Source organism: Hibiscus syriacus, unplaced genomic scaffold, assembly GCF_006381635.1.
Source record: "Hibiscus syriacus cultivar Baekdansim isolate YM2019G1 unplaced genomic scaffold, ASM638163v2 tig00110569_pilon, whole genome shotgun sequence".
Classification (NCBI taxonomy): domain Eukaryota; kingdom Viridiplantae; phylum Streptophyta; class Magnoliopsida; order Malvales; family Malvaceae; genus Hibiscus; species Hibiscus syriacus.
The window spans coordinates 827,098-852,740 of NW_024062784.1; the positions used below are offsets into that span (position 1 = coordinate 827,098).

General features: G+C 33.6%; 5 protein-coding genes and 1 pseudogene across 5 annotated transcripts; 2 read left to right on the forward strand and 4 right to left on the reverse strand.

Annotated features, from left to right (window-relative positions):
- The first annotated feature begins 200 nt into the window (after positions 1–200).
- On the forward strand, positions 201–1,111 carry LOC120132584 (RING-H2 finger protein ATL29-like). The gene has a single exon (XM_039149322.1). It carries the CDS (start codon positions 201–203, stop codon positions 1,065–1,067), a length of 867 nt encoding a protein of 288 aa, XP_039005253.1. The 3' UTR covers positions 1,068–1,111.
- A 411-nt stretch (positions 1,112–1,522) lies between these two features.
- On the reverse strand, positions 1,523–2,374 carry LOC120132519 (annotated as a pseudogene).
- Positions 2,375–2,481: 107 nt separating this feature from the next.
- LOC120132518 (28 kDa ribonucleoprotein, chloroplastic-like) lies at positions 2,482–4,529 on the reverse strand. Its single transcript, XM_039149255.1, has 4 exons — positions 4,101–4,529; positions 3,924–4,022; positions 3,023–3,313; positions 2,482–2,704 (listed from the first exon to the last, which is right to left on the reverse strand). The coding sequence occupies exons 1-4, from the start codon at positions 4,464–4,466 to the stop codon at positions 2,591–2,593; spliced, it is 870 nt and encodes a 289-aa protein (XP_039005186.1). The 5' UTR covers positions 4,467–4,529; the 3' UTR covers positions 2,482–2,590.
- A 4,138-nt stretch (positions 4,530–8,667) lies between these two features.
- LOC120132590 lies at positions 8,668–9,739 on the reverse strand. The gene is made up of 4 exons (XM_039149330.1): positions 9,589–9,739; positions 9,312–9,509; positions 8,997–9,212; positions 8,668–8,907 (listed from the first exon to the last, which is right to left on the reverse strand). Exons 1-4 carry the CDS (start codon positions 9,589–9,591, stop codon positions 8,683–8,685), a joined length of 642 nt encoding a protein of 213 aa, XP_039005261.1. The 5' UTR covers positions 9,592–9,739; the 3' UTR covers positions 8,668–8,682.
- An 8,547-nt stretch (positions 9,740–18,286) lies between these two features.
- On the forward strand, positions 18,287–19,078 carry LOC120132717. Its single transcript, XM_039149413.1, has one exon. The coding sequence runs from the start codon at positions 18,372–18,374 to the stop codon at positions 19,017–19,019; it is 648 nt and encodes a 215-aa protein (XP_039005344.1). The 5' UTR covers positions 18,287–18,371; the 3' UTR covers positions 19,020–19,078.
- A 3,416-nt stretch (positions 19,079–22,494) lies between these two features.
- LOC120132636 (ubiquitin carboxyl-terminal hydrolase 20-like) lies at positions 22,495–25,520 on the reverse strand. Its single transcript, XM_039149362.1, has 8 exons — positions 25,061–25,520; positions 24,856–24,982; positions 24,665–24,775; positions 24,273–24,436; positions 23,809–24,147; positions 23,537–23,659; positions 22,859–23,321; positions 22,495–22,772 (listed from the first exon to the last, which is right to left on the reverse strand). Exons 1-8 carry the CDS (start codon positions 25,490–25,492, stop codon positions 22,495–22,497), a joined length of 2,037 nt encoding a protein of 678 aa, XP_039005293.1. The 5' UTR covers positions 25,493–25,520.
- Positions 25,521–25,643: the final 123 nt, after the last annotated feature.

Below are 25,643 nucleotides of genomic sequence, written 5' to 3' on the forward strand. Positions count from 1 at the left end.
TATCAAGGAATTAACTTTCCAAATTAAGCTTTCCATTTTTTTTCATGCTCCAAATACACATTGACAATGTCGCCATGCTTTTCTCTTCCCTTTACAGAGCCAACAAACAAAAGAAACCAATCCCATTGTCTCTCATCAATGCAAAAACTCTCGGCCGGAACCATCTGCACTCCGGCCACCGACATCACCCTGTTTATTCAATGTCATCGTTATACAGTCATGCCGAAGGACCTTCCACATCAACCACCGCCCCGCCATTGGCCATAATTATATCTGTAGTTTTGCTCATTTTGTTTGCCTTTGCCTTTCTCACGGTATTCTTCTGTAGGTGCTTCCTGCAAAACCTTGTTAGAATGTGGAGTCGGCGGCAGAATCCTCCGGGTTCTGTCGATGCTGCCGCAGGCACCGATATGAATACAGGCCTTGACCCTGAACTAATTGAAGCTTTCCCTACATTCTATTATTCAACTGTCAAAGAGTTTCGTCGTGAAAAGTACGGTCTAGAATGCGCTATTTGCTTAGGAGAGTTCAACGACGATGATATGCTTCGACTTCTAACGATTTGTTGCCATGTTTTCCACAAAGAATGTGTTGATCTATGGCTCGAGTCGCACAAGACTTGTCCGTTTTGTCGTGGGGAGCTAGACGAGCCGAGGCAGTCATTAGACAAATCCCCATTTATTGTTCGTAGCAATTCCATGCACGACATCAGAGCAAATCAAAGTCCATTACAAGATTGTGTTTGCATCGACATTAGAGAAGATAACAACAGCGACACAGTTGGTGGGGGAGAGGATGGAGCTCCGACTTCTTCAAATACAAGACAACGGCACCATAGGATCCCAAAATTTTCGAGATCGAATTCAACCGGCCACTCCATATCTAGGACTAGAGAAGAGGATAGATATACTTTGAGATTGCCTGAACATATCAAAACAAAAATTGTAGGGGGACACAAGATCGCGAGAAGCTGTATCGCATTCGGCGATTTTGCCAGCCCCTCCGAATACAAGAATCAACGTTTTCGTGAAACATTGGAGACATGTCAAGGAGACGATAAAGTTTGAGTTTATAGGGTTTTCTTTTATTCCCACAAACCACATTTTTGACATTATCTTACATAGAGTTTACTGCTATCAAAATGTGAACTTTTCTCAATTCTCATCGTTTATTAGCCGGAACCGGAAAAACCGATATTAAGATTTAGCCGGAACCAGTAGTCCATGTTTGATTGAGTTGACTGTTTTTTTTCTTTTATTTACTCATGTATAGTCAATAGAAATTCAAATCAATGTCTTCCATTTAATTGTTTCAACTTTGTTTTTCTATGTTGTGGAAGATGAAGAATGAAGTTGCAGGCTTCGCTATCTGTATTAGGTCATGGGACCGAGTCCTGAATAACGCAAACAAAAACTATGATACATGCTATACTATATCGAACATGGAAGCGAATTGCAAACAGATTAGACATGTTTGTTATGATCTAATCAATGACGCGGACGCAAGCGATGACTGCTCGGGAAAAAAAAGCATCGAGAAATCTCTTGATTTCATAAGAGGTTTGCAGTTCTCACTTGAGCTAACCTAAGCTATCTCTGGTAACAGATAAAAATGCAAAAATGGTTTATTTTTACAGAAGAAAAGAGGGTATCTTACTCTTGCTTGCTTAGCAAGAAAGAATTGACCACTTGAAAGTGGTATTACATTGCAACATGGTTCATTACACAGTGCAAGACCCTCGTTCTATTGTTGGGCTTAGCCGGCTTCAGTGGATTGTTCCGATGATGATCCAACAATACCTGATGAGAACCGATACTCTTCCTCTTGATCAATGAGCAATGAGCATAATGTCGGCAACCAAAATTTAGGTTTGACATAAATGATCCATGGAAACTAATCTTCTCATCTGTTGATGATCACCTTCTCTAATCTATATCAGGGTGTTTTCTCCTTGAGCATTGACTATATCATTTGCAATGGCTATGTTTTGGTCACGTGGAAGTTCATTTGCTGGGAGGGATTTTAGTCACCGGAGGCGGCAACCGCAGCAGCGAAGTGCTAACAGAGATTATATTAGCGCAGCACAAAGGGCAATTTGAATGAGAACTAAGCCATGCATCAATGCAATGGACATGGAAAGCACGGCCGAATTTAGGCAACAACATTTAACCTCTCACAATATTTATATAGGATCCTAGAGTAACTCACTAGAGGAAAAACAAAGGCTAGAATGCCAACGATCATGATCATTAGAGGGGAGAAATTATGGTCCGAAATCCGAATCATCTTCGGGGAACTCTATCAGAGCAGGAGGGAAGTTGATATAGCACCACTCTGGACAATACAAGCTACAAAAACCTTGAGAAAGTATTGGGTGCTCATATATGTAATCATAACAAGAATAATGCTCCTAATACGAATATAGGTCGATTAATTATATATTCTGATTTCAGCATATTCAGAAAGGTTTGACCTTTATTTGACCATTTTGAAAGGCCAATTGTATAGGCATGTGACAAAACTTTCTGACTCTAGTCTCATTTGTACACTGTTCTGAGAAAGATGGAAAGATGAGGCCCAATTGAAGATTCTAAGACTCTTCGTTTTGGCCATCAGCCTCCTCCTTTTCCTCTTTCGTTTCGCCTCCGGACTCATCATCTTTCCTCTCGCTGAATTTTAAACGTATCGGCCGATCCATCAATTCCTGAAAAACAAAGAAGAAGGATGAGTTCGTTCGAACCGTTTCAGTTCAACGAAGATTACAGACAAGCTGATATAAGGAAACCTATGGAGAGAAATTATTCATCGGCAAGGCAACAATGCAAAATTCATATTTAGAGGAAAACCAAACTTATGTCCAAGACAAATTCATCGTGCAAGAGTTATACTCAAACCATCTTCATAAGCCTTGATATCGATGCATTACCCAACATTATAGTCTATGATGGTTCTTTCCAAATACGAGCAGAAAATTGTGTGAAACGATGCAAAGTGTGAAAAAGATGGATTTAAATTCTATTACCTTTTCATTTAGGGTAGAAAGTGCGGCATCAGCTTCCTCCTTTGTGGCAAAGGAAACGAAGCCAAAACCGGAAGACTGTCCCGTAGGGGTAGCAAAAACAACCCTAGCTGAAACTAGGTTAAAGGGAGAGAAAAACTCTCGCAGGTGACTCGACCTAACTTTCCAAGCAAGATTCGACACAAAAAGCTTATGACGTGTCTCACGAGCAGGAACGGTTGGCTGTGGAGAAGGTGGTGCAGGTCTCTTGAATCTCCTTGCGAACTCTACTCTAATAATTCTCCCCGACACCTCCTGCACCATAAATCATACTTAACTTATGCAAAATGAGATACATTTAACAGAAAGCAAATCTCTTATTTTGTTCTTGGTGATAATGTATTCATCCTTTTTTATATTTCAGCTTCTGCTCCATCATGAACTCATTCAAGGAGGGTAACCTTTGTTACCAGAAATTGTTATCTCCATTGCGAGTTTCAAGCTGGCATGAATAATATGAATCAGGGAATGCTAGTGATCCGATTTAGTCGAACAAAAGATCCCATTAGCATACAGTTTATAATAAAATTATTGAGTAAAACAAACAACTCACAAACTTTTGAATATAGTTCATACTAAATGAACCGGAAAAGACCAGCCTTGTCGAACTATGTTTGATCGAAGTAGCTTATTGCGTTCTAGTTTTCGTTCCTTGTACCAAACCAATCCGCATTTCAAGTAAAATTGAGGGTAACCCTCACCTTCCAAACCAACATTGAACAATCCAACACAGGGCCTAGTTAATTCCGAGGACATGATTGAATATCTTAAAACTGATAAACATTCATATATCCACCTCAAAAAGATTTCATGCAAGTAAAAGGACCAAATTGCTAAGATTTCGGAGAATTGAAATAAAACTTACATTAGAATCGAGTTTATCAACAGCAGCCTGAGCTTCTTCACCAGAAGCCATTGTCACAAAAGCAAAGTTCCTATTTCTCCCATCTTTTTGCTTTATAATCTGAAAAAAAGGCATAAAGTTATATTCTTTTCATCGACAGAAAGAGAAACCGATAGTATAATTAGAGAAGGAAATAACCTCAACATCTTTAACATTCCCACATCGGCCAAAGAGGTCTTTGATATCAGCAACGGTGTAAGACCAAGGCAAATTCAACACAAAAAGCTTTCTCCTCGCATTTCCTTCCTGGGATTTATCTGTTTCAGCTTCTAAACCCACCTCTTGTAGTGTAGAGCAGTGAAGACAACCTTTCTTCTTTTGGGTGCCGATTAAAGGCGAAATGGAGATATTGCGAGAAAGCAAAGGAGTGGGCTTGGGAATGCTGAAAGTTAAAGAAGAGAGCGTTGTGGGTTTGGCAAATAAGAGAAACTTAGACGAAGAAGAAGAAGAAGAAGAAGGGAAACATGAAAAGGAAAGTGCTGCTACTGCTTCAACAGCTGCCATTGTTTTCTGAGTCTGCTGGTTGGCTGCGAAGCAAAGGTTGCAGCTTTGTTTTGTTGATAAGATTTAGAGGAGCGAGTGAAGATCTGGGCTTCCACGTTTCATCACACGCAAAATCGGTTTGAAAGAGGCTTTGGGCTTTTCTTGTTTCTTCACAAACTCGATAACAAGCTAAAGGCCTTAACATATAAAACTGGTTTTTTGGCCCAACAGGCCCCCATGCATTTTTGTTAGCCAAATAGGGTACCCATTTTTTTTTTTGAGAATACGGAAAAAAGCTATAGTAATTCACGAGCTCATCGTGACAAGTCGCTTTAATTTCAATAAATAAATGACCCACGTGGAGTCCACTCATTTGGGTCTACTAAGATAATATATCTCAATAAATTTGTCACGTCGAAATAACGAGTTTGTGAATCATTATAATTTTTGACGTATCCTCCAAAATAAAATAACAAGTGCCCTATTGAGCTAAATAAAAATACAGGATGGCCTATTAGACCAAAAAAACCTATAAAACTATACTCACCCGTTTTAGTTTGCTTTACATTTTAACTAGTCCGAAAGCCCAACATCCACCGTTCCAAAAAAAAAAAAAGTTCGAAGACCTCCTATATTCAACCTTAGTGATTAAAGAAATAATTGTTATTCTTAGAGTTCTAGAGTATGAATATAATATTTAGATGGCGTTTGAACATTTATTTTCGAACGGTTGATAGCCTTTCAATTAAATATTAATTTATAATCACTCAAACTAATAAGAAAATATTAAATTCGGGTAGAAGACCTCCAATAACATAGTCGACTTCGACCCATTTTGAATTTTAAATAAAAATATGTCCAATCTATTCTAATATATATATTTATTTATATTCGATAAAATAAGACAATATATATATATATATATATATATATATATATATATATATATATATAGCACGAACCAAATGGTCTATGTGGTAAAAGAATTACCGTTATTCTTTAAGGATCTGTATTCGAACACTATAAATGTTAGGGCTGTGAGCGTTCAATGTCGAAAAATTGAGAGTTTATCTGTAAACGGATATTACCTTGTATTTACTTCATATTAATCAATATATATATATATATAACAACTATGTTTAAATATATAAAAAAGCATTATAATAAATATTGAGTCAAATTGAGAAGAAATTTTTGTATTCTAAATCTAACTTTATTTTGATCTCAATCTTTATTGTCTATTTTTAAATTCATTAAATAATAGGGTAAACTATGCATTTAGTATTAAACTATCAATTTTGGTTTATTTTAGTACCTAAACTTTTTTTTTCAAAATCATATTTAACATTTAGTTTTTATTTTATTTTAGTACTCCATCATTAAAAACATAACGCGTTTAGTACTTAAACTACAAGTTTTAGTCCGTTTTAGAACCCAAACTTTCAAAAAATATCAAAATTTAATATTAAATTTTGAATGGGGTACTAAAATGAAACAAAAATTAAATTTTAAGTATGGTTTTGAAAAAATTGAAAGTTTAGGTACTAAAACGGATAAAAACTGATAATTTAGGTACTAAACGTATAATTTACCCAAAATAATATTAATTAATGGAATTAGGTCAAAATTCATTAAATATAATTATTTTAATCATCTCTACTTAATATTTTATTAACTTTAAAATTAGATAATATGATCCTACTAAATCCTACCATTGATCCAATTTCCGACTTTCCGTCCCTACGTGTATTTAGCTGCACACCAACAAAGCCATTGATCACAGATGACATCATTGTAGAGGGTATATAATATTGAGAAAATTAGGTTACATTTAGGTTGGCTAATACGCTACAAATTTTAATTTAATGAGCCAATCGATGTGCACGAATACGGTGCTAAAGGACCCACGATGGGGATATGCCAAAAGAACAAAACATTTAGGTAAAAAAAACATCTGATGTCACTATACTTAAAAAAAAAGCTAATTGAACCCTCGTATTATTTTTCTTTCATTGTGACCCTCCAACTCAGAAAATAAATCTACCATCACCCTTTGTCCAACGTTTTTTCGTCGTTGACCTTTACGGTGTTAACATGGCAGTCCAGTATGGCAGATTAACGTGGCGGATGACATGGTAGATCAACTAAATCGGTAACTCAAACATGACAGATGGACTGTCACATCAGCACCGTAGATCATTATGTCAACACTGTGAATTGGCACGTCAGTACTGTAACTGTCAACGGCGAAAAACGTTGGTCAAAGGGCCACACATTGGGTTTATTTTCTGAGTTGGATGATCACATTGAGAGAGAAAATAATACTTGATTTTTTTCAAAAAATGCAATGACCTCTAATACCATTTTACCAAATGTTTATCGTCATGGTGCGCGAATGATAAAGAATGATTCATGCATATCGGCTAGCCAATAAGCATCATATTAAAATATTATATAAGGATTATTAAATTCAGTGACATCATGGCTTAGACAATTTTTATCAACAATGGTGTATGGTGGGTCCATCTCCCTAATCACTTATCGAAAACTCTCAATTTCGTGTGTATTTTATTGCACTAAAAGGCAAATTAAGGGTGCAATATCAAAAGGCACCATTATACCATACATCGTGCATTTTGTGTGATCAGGGACGGCAATGGGTCGGGTCGGGTCGGGTTTTTGGGCCACCCGACCTGACCCAAGAAGAAAGGATTTTTTACCCGTGACCCGACCCGACCCGACGAAATTAAGGTTTCACCCGACCCGACCCGACCCGAATATATGACTTAGAAACCCGACCCGACCCAACCCGACCCGAAATAATAATAATAAAATTTTTATTCAATGAAAACAGTGACTTAATTGAAAAAAATTATATATGGAGGGACATTATTGTAATTATCCCTAAATATATAGGATAAAATTATATATATTTTTCGGGTCGGGTCGGGTCGGGTTTTTTTCACCCTAAACCCGACCCGACCCGAACAGTACATTTAAAAAACACCCGACCCGAACCCGAAATTTTTTAAAAAAAATCCGACCCGATCGGGTCGGGTCGGGTCGGAACCCGTCGGATTCGGGTTGAGTTGCCATCCCTATGTGTGATGTAATAATACGTGTGAAACTACTTTATAAATGTTAATGAAAATTAGGATTACTTATTAAAATGGTCATGTTTGTTTTGATATTATTCATTTTTAATCACTAATTTTAATAAGGGTAACGTACACAAAAGATCCCCAACTATAAGACACTTCTTTAATGTGTCCCTTGACTATTAAAAGTTACAAAATGGTCCCTCGGCCATAGGATGTTACTTTGTTGTGTCCCTCGACTATCAAAAGTTACAAAATAGTTACCTGACTATTCATTATGTTCCAAACTCATCATTTTTCGTTAAAAAATTAATGACACTCTGAGCTGGATATTAGTCTGTTGCCTTATATATGATAGTCGTTTGAGATTCTGAGATCATATTTTATCATATGTCAGTCAGTAAATTAACATTAAGCTTAGAGTGTCGTCAATTTTTTAATGAAAATAATGAATTTGGAATATAATGAATAGTCGGATGATAATTTTGTAACTTGTAATAGTCAGAGGACTCAACAATCAATATCTTATAGTCAAATGACTATTTTGTAACTTGTAATAGTCAGAGGACTCAAAAATCAACATCTTATAGTCGAAGGACTATTTTATAACTTTAGATAGTCGAGTAACTCAACAAAACAATACTTATAGTCGAAGGACAATTTGTATTCTTCACCCTTATAATAATGAGTTGAATAATTAGTTCAGTTTCATTTGACTCGATTCTTAATAAAATTTAGATAATGGACCAAAAAAAAACTGAAATTCTACATGGATTCTTTATGTTTGGATACAAAATTCATATAGGCAAAAATACTAACATACCCTTGGAGAGGACCAGATGTTATTTTCTTCATGTTTCAACTGCTCCTAGTCTTGCCCTAAACCCCGAAATATAGACCCTAATTTATCTTTTAAAAACTAAGCATTCTAAGCAACTTATTATTATTATTTTTCACTTTTATGTTTTGCTGCCCCTATACATATATTATATAATATACCCAATAGTATATATATTGTGTCAATGTGGGATTTTTTTGGAAAAAAATTCGACATTCACATTGACGTAATATTACACTCTTAAACGTGTAACACTAACTGAACTACGACTAATTGTAAACATTTATCTTTACGGATTTGCCTAAAATTCTAGGATTAGTCCTCCCATGGGAGCTCGGTGGGGAATCCCCTTTCTCCGTTTCGGAGTCCGATGATTAACGGAAGTCGGAGGCGGCGTCGACGGACTAAAGTTTCTCGGCTTTCCATGGCTGCTACTACTGCTGCTGTATGAATCCTCGGAGTCTAATGCCATGCCCATGTGCAACTGCCTCTTCTTCTTACGGAAACTCTTTGATGTTCCAACAATCTGCACTCATGCATAATTAACCAAAAAAAATCATTCAAATTATGATCTTCGTTTTCTCGGCTACCGAACAGAACCCGAGAAAATTGTACCTTGCAACCGAGAGAACAGAACCGGAAGGAGTCCACGAGGCTACGATCACAGACCTCGCAAGTGTTGGTCACGCCTTTCCCGAGCCTCGGCTGTGGCCTCTCGTTCAAGAAGACGATCTTGGCACTGTTGATTATATATGTTTGAACTCCAGATATGTCTAGATACTTCTGTATCTCGGATACTCTTATTACATCGTGGTACGAGGATCGCCTTATCTGTCGAAACATTCAAGTCAATCGCGTGTTTGGGTGCCGAGAAAATGTGTGAAAACGTGAGGAAAAAAAACCCAGAAATTTGAAGAGAGATTGCCGAACCTGAATACAACGATGATCCTTGTGATAAGCTAAGCAGAGGGAGCAGAGGGCGCCGTTAATGCAATCCAAGCAGAACATATTGCATTCACTCTTGTGAAAATCAACATGGTGCTTGCACTGAACGAAGAATTGTTCTCTCAACAAAGGTTTCAACCATGGCGGCCACCTGTTGTCTTCTTCGTCAGGACCACCGGCTCCCTATCGAACGAAAACCAAAAGCCATTAAACACCATTCCAACGAGAAAAAAATGGATTTTTTTTAAGAATGTGAAATTACCATAATTCTTCTGCTCTTGGGTTTGATTTCACGGACAGTGGTTTCATTGTTTTCGATCGCCAGCTTGAACAAGTTGAAAAGAAAACTCAGTATGCTCTGTTTTTGTGTGTGTGTGTTTGAGCGAGGGATTTGGAGTTAGAGAGGAAGAAGAATGGAAACAGAGAAGGGGGAGATGTGGTTCTTATCTAAATAAAGTCCACAACCGAACCTGAACCCGAAGCTAAAACCTAGATGGGTGCATCTTTCTTTTTCTTTTTTATTTCCTTTCATTTCCAATATTGGTCTTATCGTTTAAATAGCTAAAACCCGAAGCTAAAACTTTCTCCACTACGTGACTATTTTAATGTATTTATTGTGTCATTATATGCAATTAATTTAAATAGCTTCGTATGATATTATAATTGATCTACTCAGATGAAACACTAGGTTAGTAACTTAGAATGTTGTGTAAGGACGAGACAAGGTAGATATATAATTTTCGATAATGTTGGCCGTAAATAAGGGGGTTTGGTTTTGAATTAAAAGTATGCATTTAATAAGCTTTAGGTTAATCTAAAAATATATAACAAAAAACAAGTTTCACCCAATTTTTATTCGGAAAGTACAATTAAAAGTTATAAAATTTTCATTCAATTATAGAATGTTATTTTGTTAAGTCCATTGATTATTAAAAGTTATAAAATAGTCGCTTGACTATTCATTATTAGGGGTGCTTTTCGAGCGAGTCGATTGCGAGTTAGGTTGTGCTCGACTCATACTCGTTAAAAAAAATTATTACTCGACTCGTTGCTTGTTAATCTCGATACTCGTTGTTCGCTTCGTTGCTCGTTAAGCTCGATGTTCGTTGCTTGTCTAATTGCTCGTTAAGCTCGCTAAAATTTTTACCTTATTTTCTTAACTATAGGTAAAATCTACTAATACACTATACATAGCTTAATATAAACATAAATTAATAAATTTAACCAAAAAAAATATCAAAAGAGTATATGAAGCATTTTTAAAATCTAAATTCCAAAGAAACAATCCACATATATATTAAAATAATAAATAGAGTTTGATTTTTTAGTGTAGTAAAATATTAATTAATAATTTATTATTTTCGTTGTTTATTAGAAAATTAATAGATTAGTAATTTATTATCTTTTTTATTATTTATTAGTAAATTAGTAATTTTTTAATAAAATAATTTTTAAGATAACTATTAAAAAAAATTAATGTCTTAAAAAATTAATGAGATGCTCACGAACTTATCGAGTCGAGTTGGACTTTGCTCGACTTAACTCGTTAAGGTATCGACTCGAGTTCGAGTCGAGTTAAACCGAGTCGAGTTTTTATCGAATTTTGACCGAGTCGAGTTCGAGCTGCTCAACTCATTAAGCACACATATTCATTATGTTATAAACTCGTCATTTTTCGTTAAAAATTTGTGGTTGTTTAAGTTGGACGTCCACGTGAGGACTAAGATATGATAATTATTTGAAATCCTAAGATCATATTTTATCACATCACAATTAACATGTTAACGTTCAGTTCAAAATATCATTCATAACAGAAAATGACGAGTTTGAAACATAATGAATAGTCGAGTGATCATTTTGTAACTATTTTGTAACTTTTAATAGTTGAGAGACTCAACAAAACAATACTCTATAATCAGATGACTATTTATAAATTTTAATAATCGAAAGTTTAATAAATCAATATTATATAGTCAGAGATCATCGGAATACTTTACCCTAGTAAGTGTAAGGTTGAAGTATGAAGGTCAAAAAGCACAAAGGTTCAAAGTTGAACCCACGGCGACGGGCACCGCCCACCATTCACGATCACATGGGAAAAAAACAAAGAAAGATTGGTGTTTGATGATGGGTACGCTATTTTTTAACCTCTTGCTTACACCCTGTTTCATGTTGTTTGACTCGGTTTCACACAATACACACACATAATACGGCCTTTGTCGACTGTCCCATAATGTCCGAAGGGACCCGTCCGTCCTAGTTTTAGGACCCACTTCTATTATTCTAGTGCATTGCTTGTGTAATGTGAGACCCACATTCGCCATGGTATGATGACAAAATTGACTCTTTAAATTTATATATTTTAATAAAGGCTAAATTATGTGTATAGTGCCCAAACTATCAATTTTGATTCATTTTCAGTACTATGCCAACCGTATAGTTTTGTTTCATTTTAGTACTCTAGCTAAAAACTTAACTTAAGTTTTGAAAAAAAAATAGAAGTTTAGGTACTAAAATTGATCAAATTGATAGTTTATGTACTAAACGTGTTAAGTTTTTAACGGTAAGATACTGAAATGAAATTAAAACTAAATGTTAGGTATAATTTTAAAAAGAAATGAAAGCTTAAGAACTAAATGGACTAAAATTAATAGTTTAGATACTAAAAGTGTAATTTACCCTTTAATAAATTGTTTCTATTCTTTTTAAATTAAATTTGACACTTAAATTTCTAACCATGTTAATTTGATGGCTCATGAGATAGTCCACTAGGGTTGTACACGAGTCAAGTCAAGCTTTATTGTTGAACTCGACTTGACTCGAAAACAGAGCTCGACTCAAAAACTCTAAATATAGCTCGATTTAATTTGAAAACTCACAAGTCTAAAATTTTTAAGGCCGACTCGAACTCAAAACCATGAATTAAAGATCGTAACAACTCAACATGAAAAAAAAAACTTACACTTAATTTGATTGAAGCTCAAACTAAAACCCAAATTTTAAATACAATAAAACCTTATATTGTACTTGTTTAAAAAATAAACACATAAATGTTAATAATATTAATAATTTATTTTTTTTAAAATAAAATTTTAATATATTATATTTTTAGTTGCTCGTGAATTTTTCGAGTCAAGTATCAAGTAGCTTATTTCGACTCATGAAGAACTCGAGTCGAGTCCATTCGAGTAGAGTATTTATCGAGCTTTGACCGAGTCGATCTCGCATAATTCACGATCTGTCTCATCTCATTTACAGTCCTATACTCTACGTGTATTTCATTTAAGGTATTTATTAAAATTGTAAATTTTAAAATATAAAATATATATAAACCATTATGCAAATTGTCATGTTGATAGTGTTTGAACTTTAACATTGTAGTTAGTATTTTTGTTTGAACCTAATTTCATTCTTTGTGAAAAATATTAAGATCAAAATTTACTTTTAAAAAGAAAAACAAAACTGTATGTCAAATATAGCTAAAAGGATCAAAATAAAATGTGATAGAAGTATTGGGATTAAATTTGTTATTATATTTTTCATCCATTACTTACATAGGTGCATATTTCTATTCAAATGTGGAACACCAAAACAACAAAGCCAAAATAATGTCATACACAAATTGTACTAGCCAGTGAAGTTTTGCCACGTCATTACTTGTGAAATTTGACTTTGACTAAATGCAATATGTGAGTCCTTTGTCTTTTGCTTGCATGAAGTTTGCCCAAAATAAGGGAACAATTGAAATAATTTAGGAACTTTCTTTATGGCTTTTGTTCTTTTAAATAATTTGGAAATGCGTCATATGTTCGAAAATAACTCTCAATCTTTTAATATTGAACATTCACATTCTTAGCATCTATAGTGCTCGAACCCGAGATTTCAGAAATAACAATAATTCATTTATCACATGAATACATTATAGAATATTCAAAATTTAAATCTCTAATCTTACTTAAATATCTAATACTTTATCTCGTTAAATCAATTAATAGCCAATAGAATATTTTATAATCATACACGTACACCCTAAAAAATTATCAATACAAGTAAGAAGTCCAATATCCTTAAAATTAAGGGTTTGAGTTTTTTTTTTAAATGAAAAAACAATGTCATATATTTGAGATTGTAAGGCCAACTAGAGTTGATACAAGTTGTTAGGATTAAAAAATTTGAATTTGTAAGGTCAAGTTCGAATCTTACCACCGTCATTCTTGATGGTTAATCTGTAAATTTTTATGTAAATCTCAATTGGATCTTAGGTATGTCCTGGCCTTGGATTAGGGGAGCCTCCCTCGACCTAAAGTTTTTGTACTAAAAAATATAAAATCACATTGAAATCTCATAGAAGGAAGGGATATTGAATGAAATTATGAAAACGAAGACTAGGTTCTAAAAGATAAGAAAATACTTTTTCCTTTATCTATAAATGAGGATCCTATAAGGGTGCGTTTGGTTCACGAAATGTAAGATTACCAGTGGGAATAAAAGATTATCAGGGAATATGATTACTGGGAATGTTGTATTTTGTGTTTGGTTGGTTTAGCAGGAATGTAAGATTACCGTGTTTGGTTAAAGGAATAAAAGATTATTAGAATGTATATTTAGCCAAATTGTCCTTATTATATATTTGTATAATATTACAAATTGTAAAATATTTATATATTTTCTTTAAAAAATTAAATTCATAATATTTATATAATTTTTTTTTATAAAATTAAAAATATAAAAAAGGTTTAATGAAAGGGTAAAAAAAATTTAACCCCTGAACTTTATATAAAATTTTAATTATAGATTTTTTTTTGTAAATCTAAAATAATTTAAGGATAAATTTGTAATTTAACATTCGTAGAATTTTTATTATTCAACGACAGAAGAAGGATATTTTTGAAAAAAAATAAAAATTTAAGGGCATTTTAGTCCAAAACGCCGGTAATGTTACAATACCTAAGGGAAGGGAGGTAATGACATTCCCAGTAATATATCCAAAAAAATCTACTATTGGTAATAAAACATTACCGGGAATGAGATTCCCGGCCAACTAAACATGGGAATGTGGGATTCCCATCCTTCGGGAATCCCACAATCCTTAAACCAAACACTACCTAAGTGTATAATCATCAATATGTTTAACTATTAAAGATTTAAAAAAAAAACTTTTATAGTTGAAATTTTAGACAACTTTCTAGAACTTTGGCTTTATTCATGTTGATTTCTAACCAGTCCCCTACTTTACAAACTTCGGGATCTTGTGTTTAAATGTTGATTATATTTATAGTCTCATCTTTTGTTATTATTTTCGTATCCGAATTTGAGTAGTTGCGTTTACAATGTATATATACATTGCTAATGATAGAGAAAGATTTTGAACATAGACTACATTGTAATCATCGTAGACTATTAAAAAATGTTATTGATTAGCCTTATTCTTTAACCAATTTAAAATGAACGTCATAGTTTGAGGGTTAGTTTAAATAAAAAATTAGGGGTGTGCAAAATTATCCGACCCGGTTGACCTGACCCGTCGACCCGGATCTAAAAAACCGGGTAATTCTCTAAAAAAAAATTACCCGGCCGGGTCGGGTACCCGGCCTGACATTTCCCGGGTCGGGCCCGGGTCACAAAATCTAGTTTTTCCGGGTACCCGGTTACCCGAGTACCCGGTTAGTTTTTATTTTTTTATATATAATTATATAAAATATAATAAATTATTTATATTATAGATTATTATATATTGTATTTTGAACTTTTAAATTTTATGTTCGGATATTAGAGTATGTAATTCGAAATTTCGAACATTTAAATTTGTGTATATATTTTTTAAATTAATAATTTGAAAATAAAAAATTAAAAATCGGGTATCGGGTACCCGATTACCGGGTACTCGTAACATCTGGGTCGGGACACGGGCCGAGAAATCGTCGACCCAGAAGTTCCGGTACCCGAAAATCCGGGTACCCGGATTTGCACACCCCTAAAAAAACCATAGTTTAGAAGTAAAATTAAAATATTTATAAGTTTAATTTCCAATTTAAAATGAGAATTATAGCTTGAGGGTGTGCGATGTAATTAACTCAATTAATCATGTTGGACATAAAGAAGTCTTGGGCCTTAGAGATTAATAGGCTTAATGTGGCCCATAACATATACCCTGGTGCCTTCATTCACCCATAGCATTTTAATTTTTCTTCGTTGTACTTCTGATTTTTAATATTTTATTTTGATTAATTCGGACTGACTCGGGTCGCACATCTAATTTTAGTGATTGTGTCTCCCAATAAGATTTTTTTACATACACAATAACTCAAAACTCGAGACTAGCTTCAACGATAATAAATTGCTTACCACTTGTACTAACCCGTTTGATAATATTATATATATAAAATCAGTCTAAAAAATAAAGGTAAAATCAATCAAGAACACTAGGTGTTTAATTTTAATTACTTCCTATGCCGTAAAAAGCATGGAAGAAAGAACCAGTAATGGAAGGGGGTCCAACATTGTGATTATATTCAGTCGTTGAAGGTGGTGGGTCTACACGCAGTTAGCAGCTGGATTCAGATGAGATTGATTGGGACGGTGGCTTTACCGGTGGTGGTGGTGGTGGTTGAACTTGCGCTTTAGTCCAAGGTGATTCGGTGGTGCAGTGTCTCATCCAAAGACATTAGGAGAGTTGACGTGCCTTTTTCTGCATTGTGTGGTGCAGACCACGCCTTTTATAGTTACAAGAATAGACTTGTAAATGAACCGAATATTTAATGAATTATTCGTGAAATGTTATTCGATTACAATTTCATTTATTTATTAAACGAATGAACATGAATAAGATTTTATGTTCGTTTAATTAAATGAACGAACACGAACGAAGAGTTCGTTCGTTTATTTACGTTCGATAATCCGTTTGTTTATGTTTAACTCAATATTCAGACATGTTTAAAATATTAATACATAATAAATTTTAATCTTAAACTCATTAATATTTTAAAATCCAATTAATTTTAAGCCAAAATAAAAAAAAATACTTAAATTAATTAAAAAAATATAAACCCAAAAACTATTTAGAAAGAAACTTTTCTTCTAAAATATAAAATTAATTAATTTTGTCTTCGTTCGTTTTTATTCGTTGACGTTCGTTCGTGTTCGTTTATTATTTTAACGAACGAATACAAACAAATTATATTCTTTAATGACGAACATGAACAAAAAAATGTGTTCCTTTAGTCGTTTGTGTTCGTTTATTTAGTTGTAGTTAAACGAACGAATATAACCATACTTTCATTCATATTCGTTCGATTCATTTATAGTGCTATACAGGGGCGAAGTTATAATTAGGCGGCAGGAGAAGTAAATAATCTGATTTCAAAGTTAACAGAGGTAGACAATTCAAATTAGTAAAAAATCACACAGTTCAAGTTATTTAAATCAAACTTTAACTCTTTAGAGGGAAAAAATCAAATGGAATCTAATTTTACTTGCATATATTCATATTCGTTTCTCTATCACACATCACCGAAGGAAGCGACTTGTGCATTTAATGGGTAAAAGTAACCAAGTATAACTATTAGGGTAAATTACACATTTAGTATTTAAACTATTAATTTTGATATGTTTTATACGTAAACTTTTAATATTTTAAAATCATACTTAAAGTTTAGTTTTTGTTTCATTTTACTACCCATTAAAAAGTTAAATTTTGATTTTTTTCCCCCTCAAAGTTTAGGTACTTAAATGGGCCAAAACTGTTTGTTTAGGTATTGAACGCGCTAAGTGTTTAACGACATGACACTAAAATGAAATAAAAATGTTAGGTATGATTTTAAAAAAATTAAAAGTTCAGGCATTAAAACAGTCAGAAACTAATAGTTTAGGTACTAAGCGTGTAATTTATCATAATTATAATTGTTGACATGCAAACCGTGAAATCAAACGATATTGAGTGATTGACCACCCTCAGTTGGATGTTCAAATGTAGAAACAGTCTACAATGTTCATGTAAAGATCCTAATACCTAATTGAAAGATGACCTATCAATAATGTTCCATCTCTACAAGCACTACTTTATTAATTTATATATACTATAAATATCAACATCAGACTTTTCACATCCTCTGAGTGAGATTTTTCACTTTACATTATCAAAACCACCCCATGGAAAAACAGGGCGTAGGGGATTAGATCAAAGACTAGTCTAAAGCAAGCTGGCCCTAATGACTTAGACGGCCAACCACGATCCGTCCCACTCATGGAGATGTGAAATGGGCATCGACTCTCAATTAATTTGTTAGTTATAATGCCTGAGCTATGCTAAGCTAAGGTTAAGCAATTAGCCATCTCTTATTTCTAGTTTCTTCTACGTGTGCTAAGCTAAGGTTAAGCAATTAGCCATCACATATTTCTCATAAATTTGGGTTTTGTTTTTGATTTTGTATTAATATGTAAGTTAGAAGATAATATATATTCAACGATAACTCTTAATCATTTGATATTGAGCATTGAATGCTTACATAGTAGTAGATCTAGAAATATATTTTAAGATGAACACATATGTTAGCAACCTAAAACTTTTAAATGACATGAGTACAATATTTTAGGTGAATATCGTCAGTAAAATATGTAATTAATAGAAGAAAACTTAAATTTTAGGTGGGAACGAAAAAAATTTAAGGAGAACACCATCAATAAAATATATAACAAATTGAAGAAAAAATTGAATTTCAGGATAGATATTATCTCACGCCCCTAATATTTTTTGTGTTCAAACTTCAAATTTTAAAAATTAGTAACAATTACTTTATAATTAAACTCGCTTTATTCGTGCCACGTGTAGTTTGAAAATGCTATCGTTTCAGTTGAGAGGACCTCAAGTATGGCACAAGAACTACAGTTAAATTCTTAACCATGGTTAATTCACCCGCCCCAATCAAACACCTTTCCGTTTTAAAATACTCACGAAAACCACAAACTGCGAGAGAAAAAAAGGCCAGAAGGAACCAAACAGAATCCACAGGAAAAAGAAAGCACGAAAGCTTTCTCAACGAAGTGGCAATGGCGTTTTACGTGGACGAAGAAGAGGTCTGGAAATGTCCAAAGCATCCCTCGAAACGTCGCCGTACTGGAATCTGTCCGTTTTGCCTCCGAGATAAGCTCGCTTCCCTTTGTCCCGACTGCGCCCGCGGCCGTCCTTGCGCGTGTAGCGCAACCTCTTTCTCTTCTTCCTTCTACCGCTTCTCAACTGCCGCTGCCGAGGATACCCCCGGTGTCGGAATTTTCGGCTCCGGCGGTGTTTCCGATCTTACCGAAAGAGAGCCTGCGTTCCGACGTTCTAGATCTCTCGTGATTCCTTTTCTCCACTCGAAATCCGAGCGTTTAAGCGAAAAGTTCGATTTGGCGGGTAATAAGAGCAGGACGCTGTCGTTTTGGTCGATGTTTAAAGCTAGCAAAAAGAGCAAGCGACACGGGAGTGAAGATCAACAAAGCGGAGGGGAGAAAGCGATAATTGCGGCGGAGGATGAACGGGCGAGGATGATGACGAAGTCAAGGTCCGTTCTGGCGTCGTCACATTCCGGTATCGGCGTATCGAAATTATCGGCGTCTACTAAAGCAAAGAGCTGGTACTTTCCGAGTCCGATGAAGGTTTTTAGGCAAACTAGGGGATTGGTTTTCCAAGAACGTTCTCCTTTACATAGAGGGTGATTTCTTTTTGCTTTCTTCCTCCCTTTATTTTATTTATTTGTATAATAATCACTAAATATAAAGAAATTCAACAACAAAAACGAACGAAAATATGACCAATATTTTAAACACAGAGAACCTTATCACATGTAATCTGAATTAGCCAAGATTCTGAATAGCAAGAATCTCAAGGGTTTGCTGTAATGGACTTTCGACCACTTTTGGTTGATCCAAAAGTTGTTTATTATTAATAATTTAATTACATTAAATCGGATTAAAATCAAATTCAATTTTTAATAAAATTATAAACCGAATCGAATAAAACATTAAAACTCAAGATGTGATCGGTTTTTATTGTTATATTATCGAATAAAATTTAAATAAATTAAACATTCACCCCAATTCGATTTGTTGCCATCCTTATCAAGAATCAAATTTGATTATACTGATGCACATCCTCAAATCTTAGTTAAAAGACAACAATATAGGGGTTCAAATAACCGAACTAATTCGGTTAACCGATCGAACCGAATTAGTTCGGTTAATTTAGTTTGGTTATCGAATTAGTTCGGTCGGTTAACAGTTAAGAAAATTTTTAGAATTCGGTTAACAGTTAATTCGGTTCGAATTCGGTTAATTAACCGAATTAACCGAAATTAAATTTTAAATATTAAATATATTATATATAACATATGGGATCCGCCCAAACCATTTAAAATCCAATTAATAATTTAAGATACAATAACTTTTAAACCTAATTCAATATTAATTAATTAAAAAAATTATATAAAATTTTTATTTTATAATTATATATTATTTAAATTAATTGTAAACTGTTTTTTTAATTAAAAAATATTATATATATTATATATAACATATGAGATAAGCCCACATCATTTAAAACCCAATTAATAATTTAAGATCCAATAACTTTTAAACCTAAATCAATATTAATTAATTAAAAAATTTATCTGAAATTTTTATTTTATAATTATATATTATTTAAATTAATTATAAACTTTTTTTGAATTAAAAAACATTTAATTTTTATGTAAATTAGAAAATTAAAAAAAATCGGTTAATTAGAGAATTAACCGAAATTTATTCGGTCCGGTTAATATTTTCGAAAAAAAATCAGTTTGGTTAACGGTTAAAGAAAAAAAAAATTCAATTAATTCAGTTCAATTCGGTTTTAACCGAATGAACAGCCCTACAACAATCTATTTGCATTTGATCGACATATATATTGGACATAATTACCTATATAACTCCTGTATTTGATACTTTATTTTAGTTTATTATCTAAAATTTTTTATTTCCAACTTTTATCCCGAAATAAACGGAATTAAGGCTATATATTAATGCAAAGCTTAGTACCTAGTTTTATTTTAGCACCCTCCGTTAAAAAATTAACGCATTTAGCACATAAATTATCAGTTTTAGTCTATTTTAATACTTAAATTTTTAATTTTTTTCTAAACTTATTGTTAAATTTTGAACGAGATACTAAAATAAAATAAAAACTAAAATTTTTAACAATGAATATTGAAATGAAATGAAAACTAAATTTTATGTATTATTTTAAAAAATTAAAAATTTATATATTAAAATAGACTGAAACTTATAATTTAGATATTATACGCATAAATAGGACAGTTGCAATTGTGGCAATAACTCAAAGGATGCTTCACGTTTATTGTACTTTTTCTTTTTGGCTTCAAATAATTATTAGACAGAATCCTTTCCTACAAAAGGTCTAGGTAAAGGCGACAATTAGGTTACAGTATTTTCATGTTGGCCTTAAATAAATTATCATTCTTTTTTTTTTCTCTTTTGGAAAACGAAAATATATATTTTGCTTAATTATCCATTTCCAGGCAGGAAACAGCGGTGAAACAAAGGAAGGGAATCTTCGTTCTCTGGGTTTCTGACACGTGGACTGGTGACCTAGTGTCAAATTCAATTAGGAAAATGGAGTTCCAAAGAATCTTTTATATATATATATATATATATATATATAGTAAATACATGACGGTATTATTTAAAAATAACTATTAATTATTTTATATTGAACGTTCACACTTATGATATTTATGATATTTGAATTTAAATCATTATAAAATAATAATAATTTTTTTATCACAAAAATTACTTAATTCATATATTTCGATACAAAGGTTATAAACCAGGACGAGTCACCAAGTTAGTCCACTGACTCAAGTGATCACCTTGTCTACATGTGATTGTCATCAGTCTGTCATGACTCACTGGTGCATGGGATTTGGACAGTGTAATTACAATTCGACTCACCTAATCATTTATATATATATATAAGTGTAATGTTTTGTTAATTTACTCGATTATTAAAAATTATAAAATAGTAATTCGATTATATATTAAGTTTTATTATTCTTACAAGTTACAAAATGATCATTTGATTGTTCATTATATTTGAAACTTGTCATTTTATGGTAAAAATTAGCATTTATCTAAGTTGGACGTTAACATGATGATTGTGATAGGATAGTTGTTGGAGATTATTAAATCAGATTTTATCATGTCATAGTCAAAAAGTTAACGTTCATCTTAGAATATCGTCAATCTTTTAACAAAAAATGACAAATTTAGAACATAATGGATAATTGAGTAACTATTTTATGACTTCAATAGTCAAAAGACTTAATAGAACAATACCCTATAATCGGTCGACTATTTATATATATATACTTTCTATATATACGGGGAGTTAAGGAGCAAATCATGTGAGGGAGGTATCCCACATGTTCATCTCGAGTAACTTATAATCTGTCTCGTTTCATTTAAAATCATATTCTTAAATTCTTTCTCCACAATGGGTCACAAAGGCCCAATCACATTGGGATTGGGGCATTCCATAAACGTTATGATTAAGTTCGGAATTGAGATCCTATTTAAAAACTAATATTCGATTGTTGGTTTTATTTCTACAAGATTTACAATCTAATGTTATTTTTCTGTCATAATGATAGTATTTGTTTGGGTAAATTACACATTCAATACCTAAATTGTAAGTTTTAATCTATTTTAGTATCTAAACTTTCAATTTTTCAAAATCATACTTCAATTTTAGTTTTTATTTTCAGTTTAGTACCCATTTAAAATTTAACATTAAGTTTGAAAAAAAAAATTAAAAGTTTAGATACTAAAACGAACAAAAATTGATAGTTTAGGCACTAAAACAAACCAAAATTAATAGTTAGATACTAAAACAAACAAAAATGATCATTTTGGTGTACCTAAATTAAAAGTAAAAAAAAAACAGTAATATGCGTAAGAAAATCAAAATGTTTAAAGGTGTTGCATGGAATTATAGAAGCTAAATGTATGGCCATACAAACTGTATCAAAATCAATAATATTTACTACCAAAAAATCCTGGAGATAATAAAAACCCAGGAGCCCCTACGGGACGATCAAGAATCAACCACTTAAACTTAAGCAAAATGGCTTGAAAACCGTTAAGCGTGGGACGGGAACCGAACGCATAGGTTATGGTTGCCTTTGGTCCGAGGGCTGACCCTTTGGCAAGGAGATGATCCCATTCTTTTCTTTGTTTTACCTGCAGGTTTTGGAGTGAGCAGAGCCATTAACCTTGCTCCTCGTGCACTCGGCATCCTTTTGGCGCATCTCATTGCTTCGATTCTTTCTTGATCCATCTCAGGTGTCTTGTTGACTGCTGCTCGTCTGCAAACACCCCCGCGCTTCTCCTCTTTCGAATGAGCTCGTGGAACACATCCTGTAAATGCAAGGCATCAGTTATGCCATGTCATCCTAGAAAAGAAAACCATGTTATGGAACTTGATAGTAAGGGCATTCCTTTACCTGAAAGGTCAGTCTGAGATTTGGAAGGCAACAAAGGGGAACTACCACCATTTATAGCTCCATCAGAATAATTGGTTGACTTTGGAGGTGGTGAAGAAGCATCGGTCATAGGAATATCATCCATGGAGTCGATGGACTTTGATACATGATATTCTGATTCATTTGCAGGCACTCTAGAAATCCCATCACTGACTACACATGGTTCATCGACCTTAGCTTCACAAGGTGTTTCACAAGAGAACTGAGATAGGGCTCGATCAGCAACATCTTTAGATTCATTAACACCACAATCAGCACTATCTATGTCATCTAGAACAGACTTGGGTGAAGAACCAGAGGTTCCATGGTCTACACAGGGCTTTTGCACTTCAATTGCAGTCGAAAACCAAGGTATACCCTTCGTAGCATATAGCAAAATGTAGGCTTCCTGAGAAAGGACAGCTTCTTCTTCAACATGAGTAACCTTCAAAAGATCGAACACGGCAATTTCAATGAAATTATCAGATTAAAAAATGTTTATAACATCAGGGAAATTCAAATCTTCTGCAGCAACATTATCCTTAATAAGCAAGAAATTTTCAACAAGAAATATATTGGAACGAGTTTGCAACTATGGTAACCATACTTGGTAAAAACAAAAAATGCAAGTTATACTCAAACAAGTTTGTCGATCATTACTCTTGAATCATTCATCTGATGCCATGTATCAGGAAAGGACCGAATGTAGCAAACATAGTGTCCAGAAGTTGGTCTGAATCCCAAATGCTTCACAACTGCATACAGTTGATATATCAATTCCTCCTGTTCCAAAAGGATAACAAATTAGAAATTCAATGATTTTTGAACCGAATACAAACTAATCAAACATCAAATTGCGTCTTTTCCAAAGCTCAAAGCTCACAAATTGAAATGGTGATATTGTAGATGATAGCAACAAAGATGAGACTCACATTGTTTCTATCTTTGACAATAGTGTAAGGCTGCAAATCCAACTCCAGTGGGAAGTTGACATGATTGTCGATCTTCTCAATAAAAGATCCTTCCGTCTTAAATCTCTTCAAATGGAATGTTGCAATTGAGGGAGCCTCATCCAGCATTAATTGTTTTTCTACCGACACTTGTTCTTTACAATTCTCACACTTAAATTTTGCCTCTAAATCATCCATCTTCTCCACTTTGGTGAAAGACTCTAATGCACTTGGAAGGGTATCCACATCTTCAATTTCCAAACTCAGATCATTGAAGGGCTCATAAGTGCACGAAATATGGCCACAATTGCAACAACGTAGCTGAAACCATCAGAACCAAACACATTCAATACATTATAAACATTACAACTTTGAAAAGTTAAAAAAAAAAAAGGAAATGTTTCTATATACATAAACTAAACGTGATCAAGTTGCATCATTCATACTCTGCTAGCAAGGCGACCACCATAAACCTTCTTAACAAGGCAATCATCGACAGAGGACAAATCATTCTTGGGCTTTGAGCAACAGTTTTCAAGCTTATCTAACATGCATTGGAGGAACTCGTGAGCATCTTCTTGCTGATATTTGTGGAAAAATGATGAGATATCTTGTTCCATGTGAGTCAAGAATCACAATCTTGAACAAAGTTAAATTATATCATAATTTTCAAGGTACCATGTATACTTGAAAATACATTTCCAGGCACATTGATAGCAAATACGGCAATCTCATCAAATTGCAATAACTAAAGAAAAATACCTACTTATAAGAACAAAATACAGTGGTTATCCTAATTATAAATCAATCAAGCTAATAGTAACTAAATAAAGGATACGGTTCAAATTGTCAAAAATTTTGGAAGGCGATATAATTCCTCCAGATGAATTCAAGGAAAGCTCAATGTGACCACGAATAGCACAAAGCAAACAAAAGCTCTCGTTATCACCTGCCAATTCCAACAAAAACAAAACAGTAAGAAACCTCAAAAAGGAACAAAGAAACGGAGATTAAAAGCAAGAGACTTACTATCACAAGGCTTCTCATGATGATGATTCAATGATCGAAGACCCAAAACGAATGGGACATTGTGAGTAAAACATTGCAACACAGCATTGATAAAACATGTGTTACCCAAATTTTCCAGTCCAGCACCCTGCATGACCAATATAAAAAAATGATTTATACTATCATCATTCTACCTAAAAGTATGTTCATAGAGAAAGGAACATACAACGCCGGTTGGTTTATCTTCAGTTCTTGAAGCTTCTATGGGAGACAAGGGCTTTGACCACGAGTGTCCCCGAGTATAAACCCTATAGCCAGGGGATTTGAATTCGTTGTCTCTGCGACCATAGTTGTAAGGAGAATTATAGTCACTATAACGCCGCTTACCGTCTTCTTCCTCTTGTGAATAGTTTTTGGGTTCCACAGATTGACAAGGCTCAGATTCAGTAGGAGAAACAGGCTGATGAGGAGAAGCTCCGGCAGCGGTTTCTTCTCCGACGGCAGATTCCATAGTTTCAGGACCGAGAGAATCAACGGCCATTGCGGAAACAGAGGAAGACCCGGACAAGGAATCGGGCGTCAAAGACGAAACTCGACTGAACCCATCATAATTCTCTTGAGAAACAAGGGATTCTGAAGGAGATGGATCAGCTGGCATTAGGGTTTCAGGAAAAGATGTTTGGATTTGCAAGAAAGGGTTGGTGGGAAACGAGATTTATAATTTGGAAACGGGAAAGCTCAATCTTGTTCTTAGGAAAAAAAATGTGAAAATCGAAGAGGGAACTTGGAGGAGGGAAACTGAAAAAAAG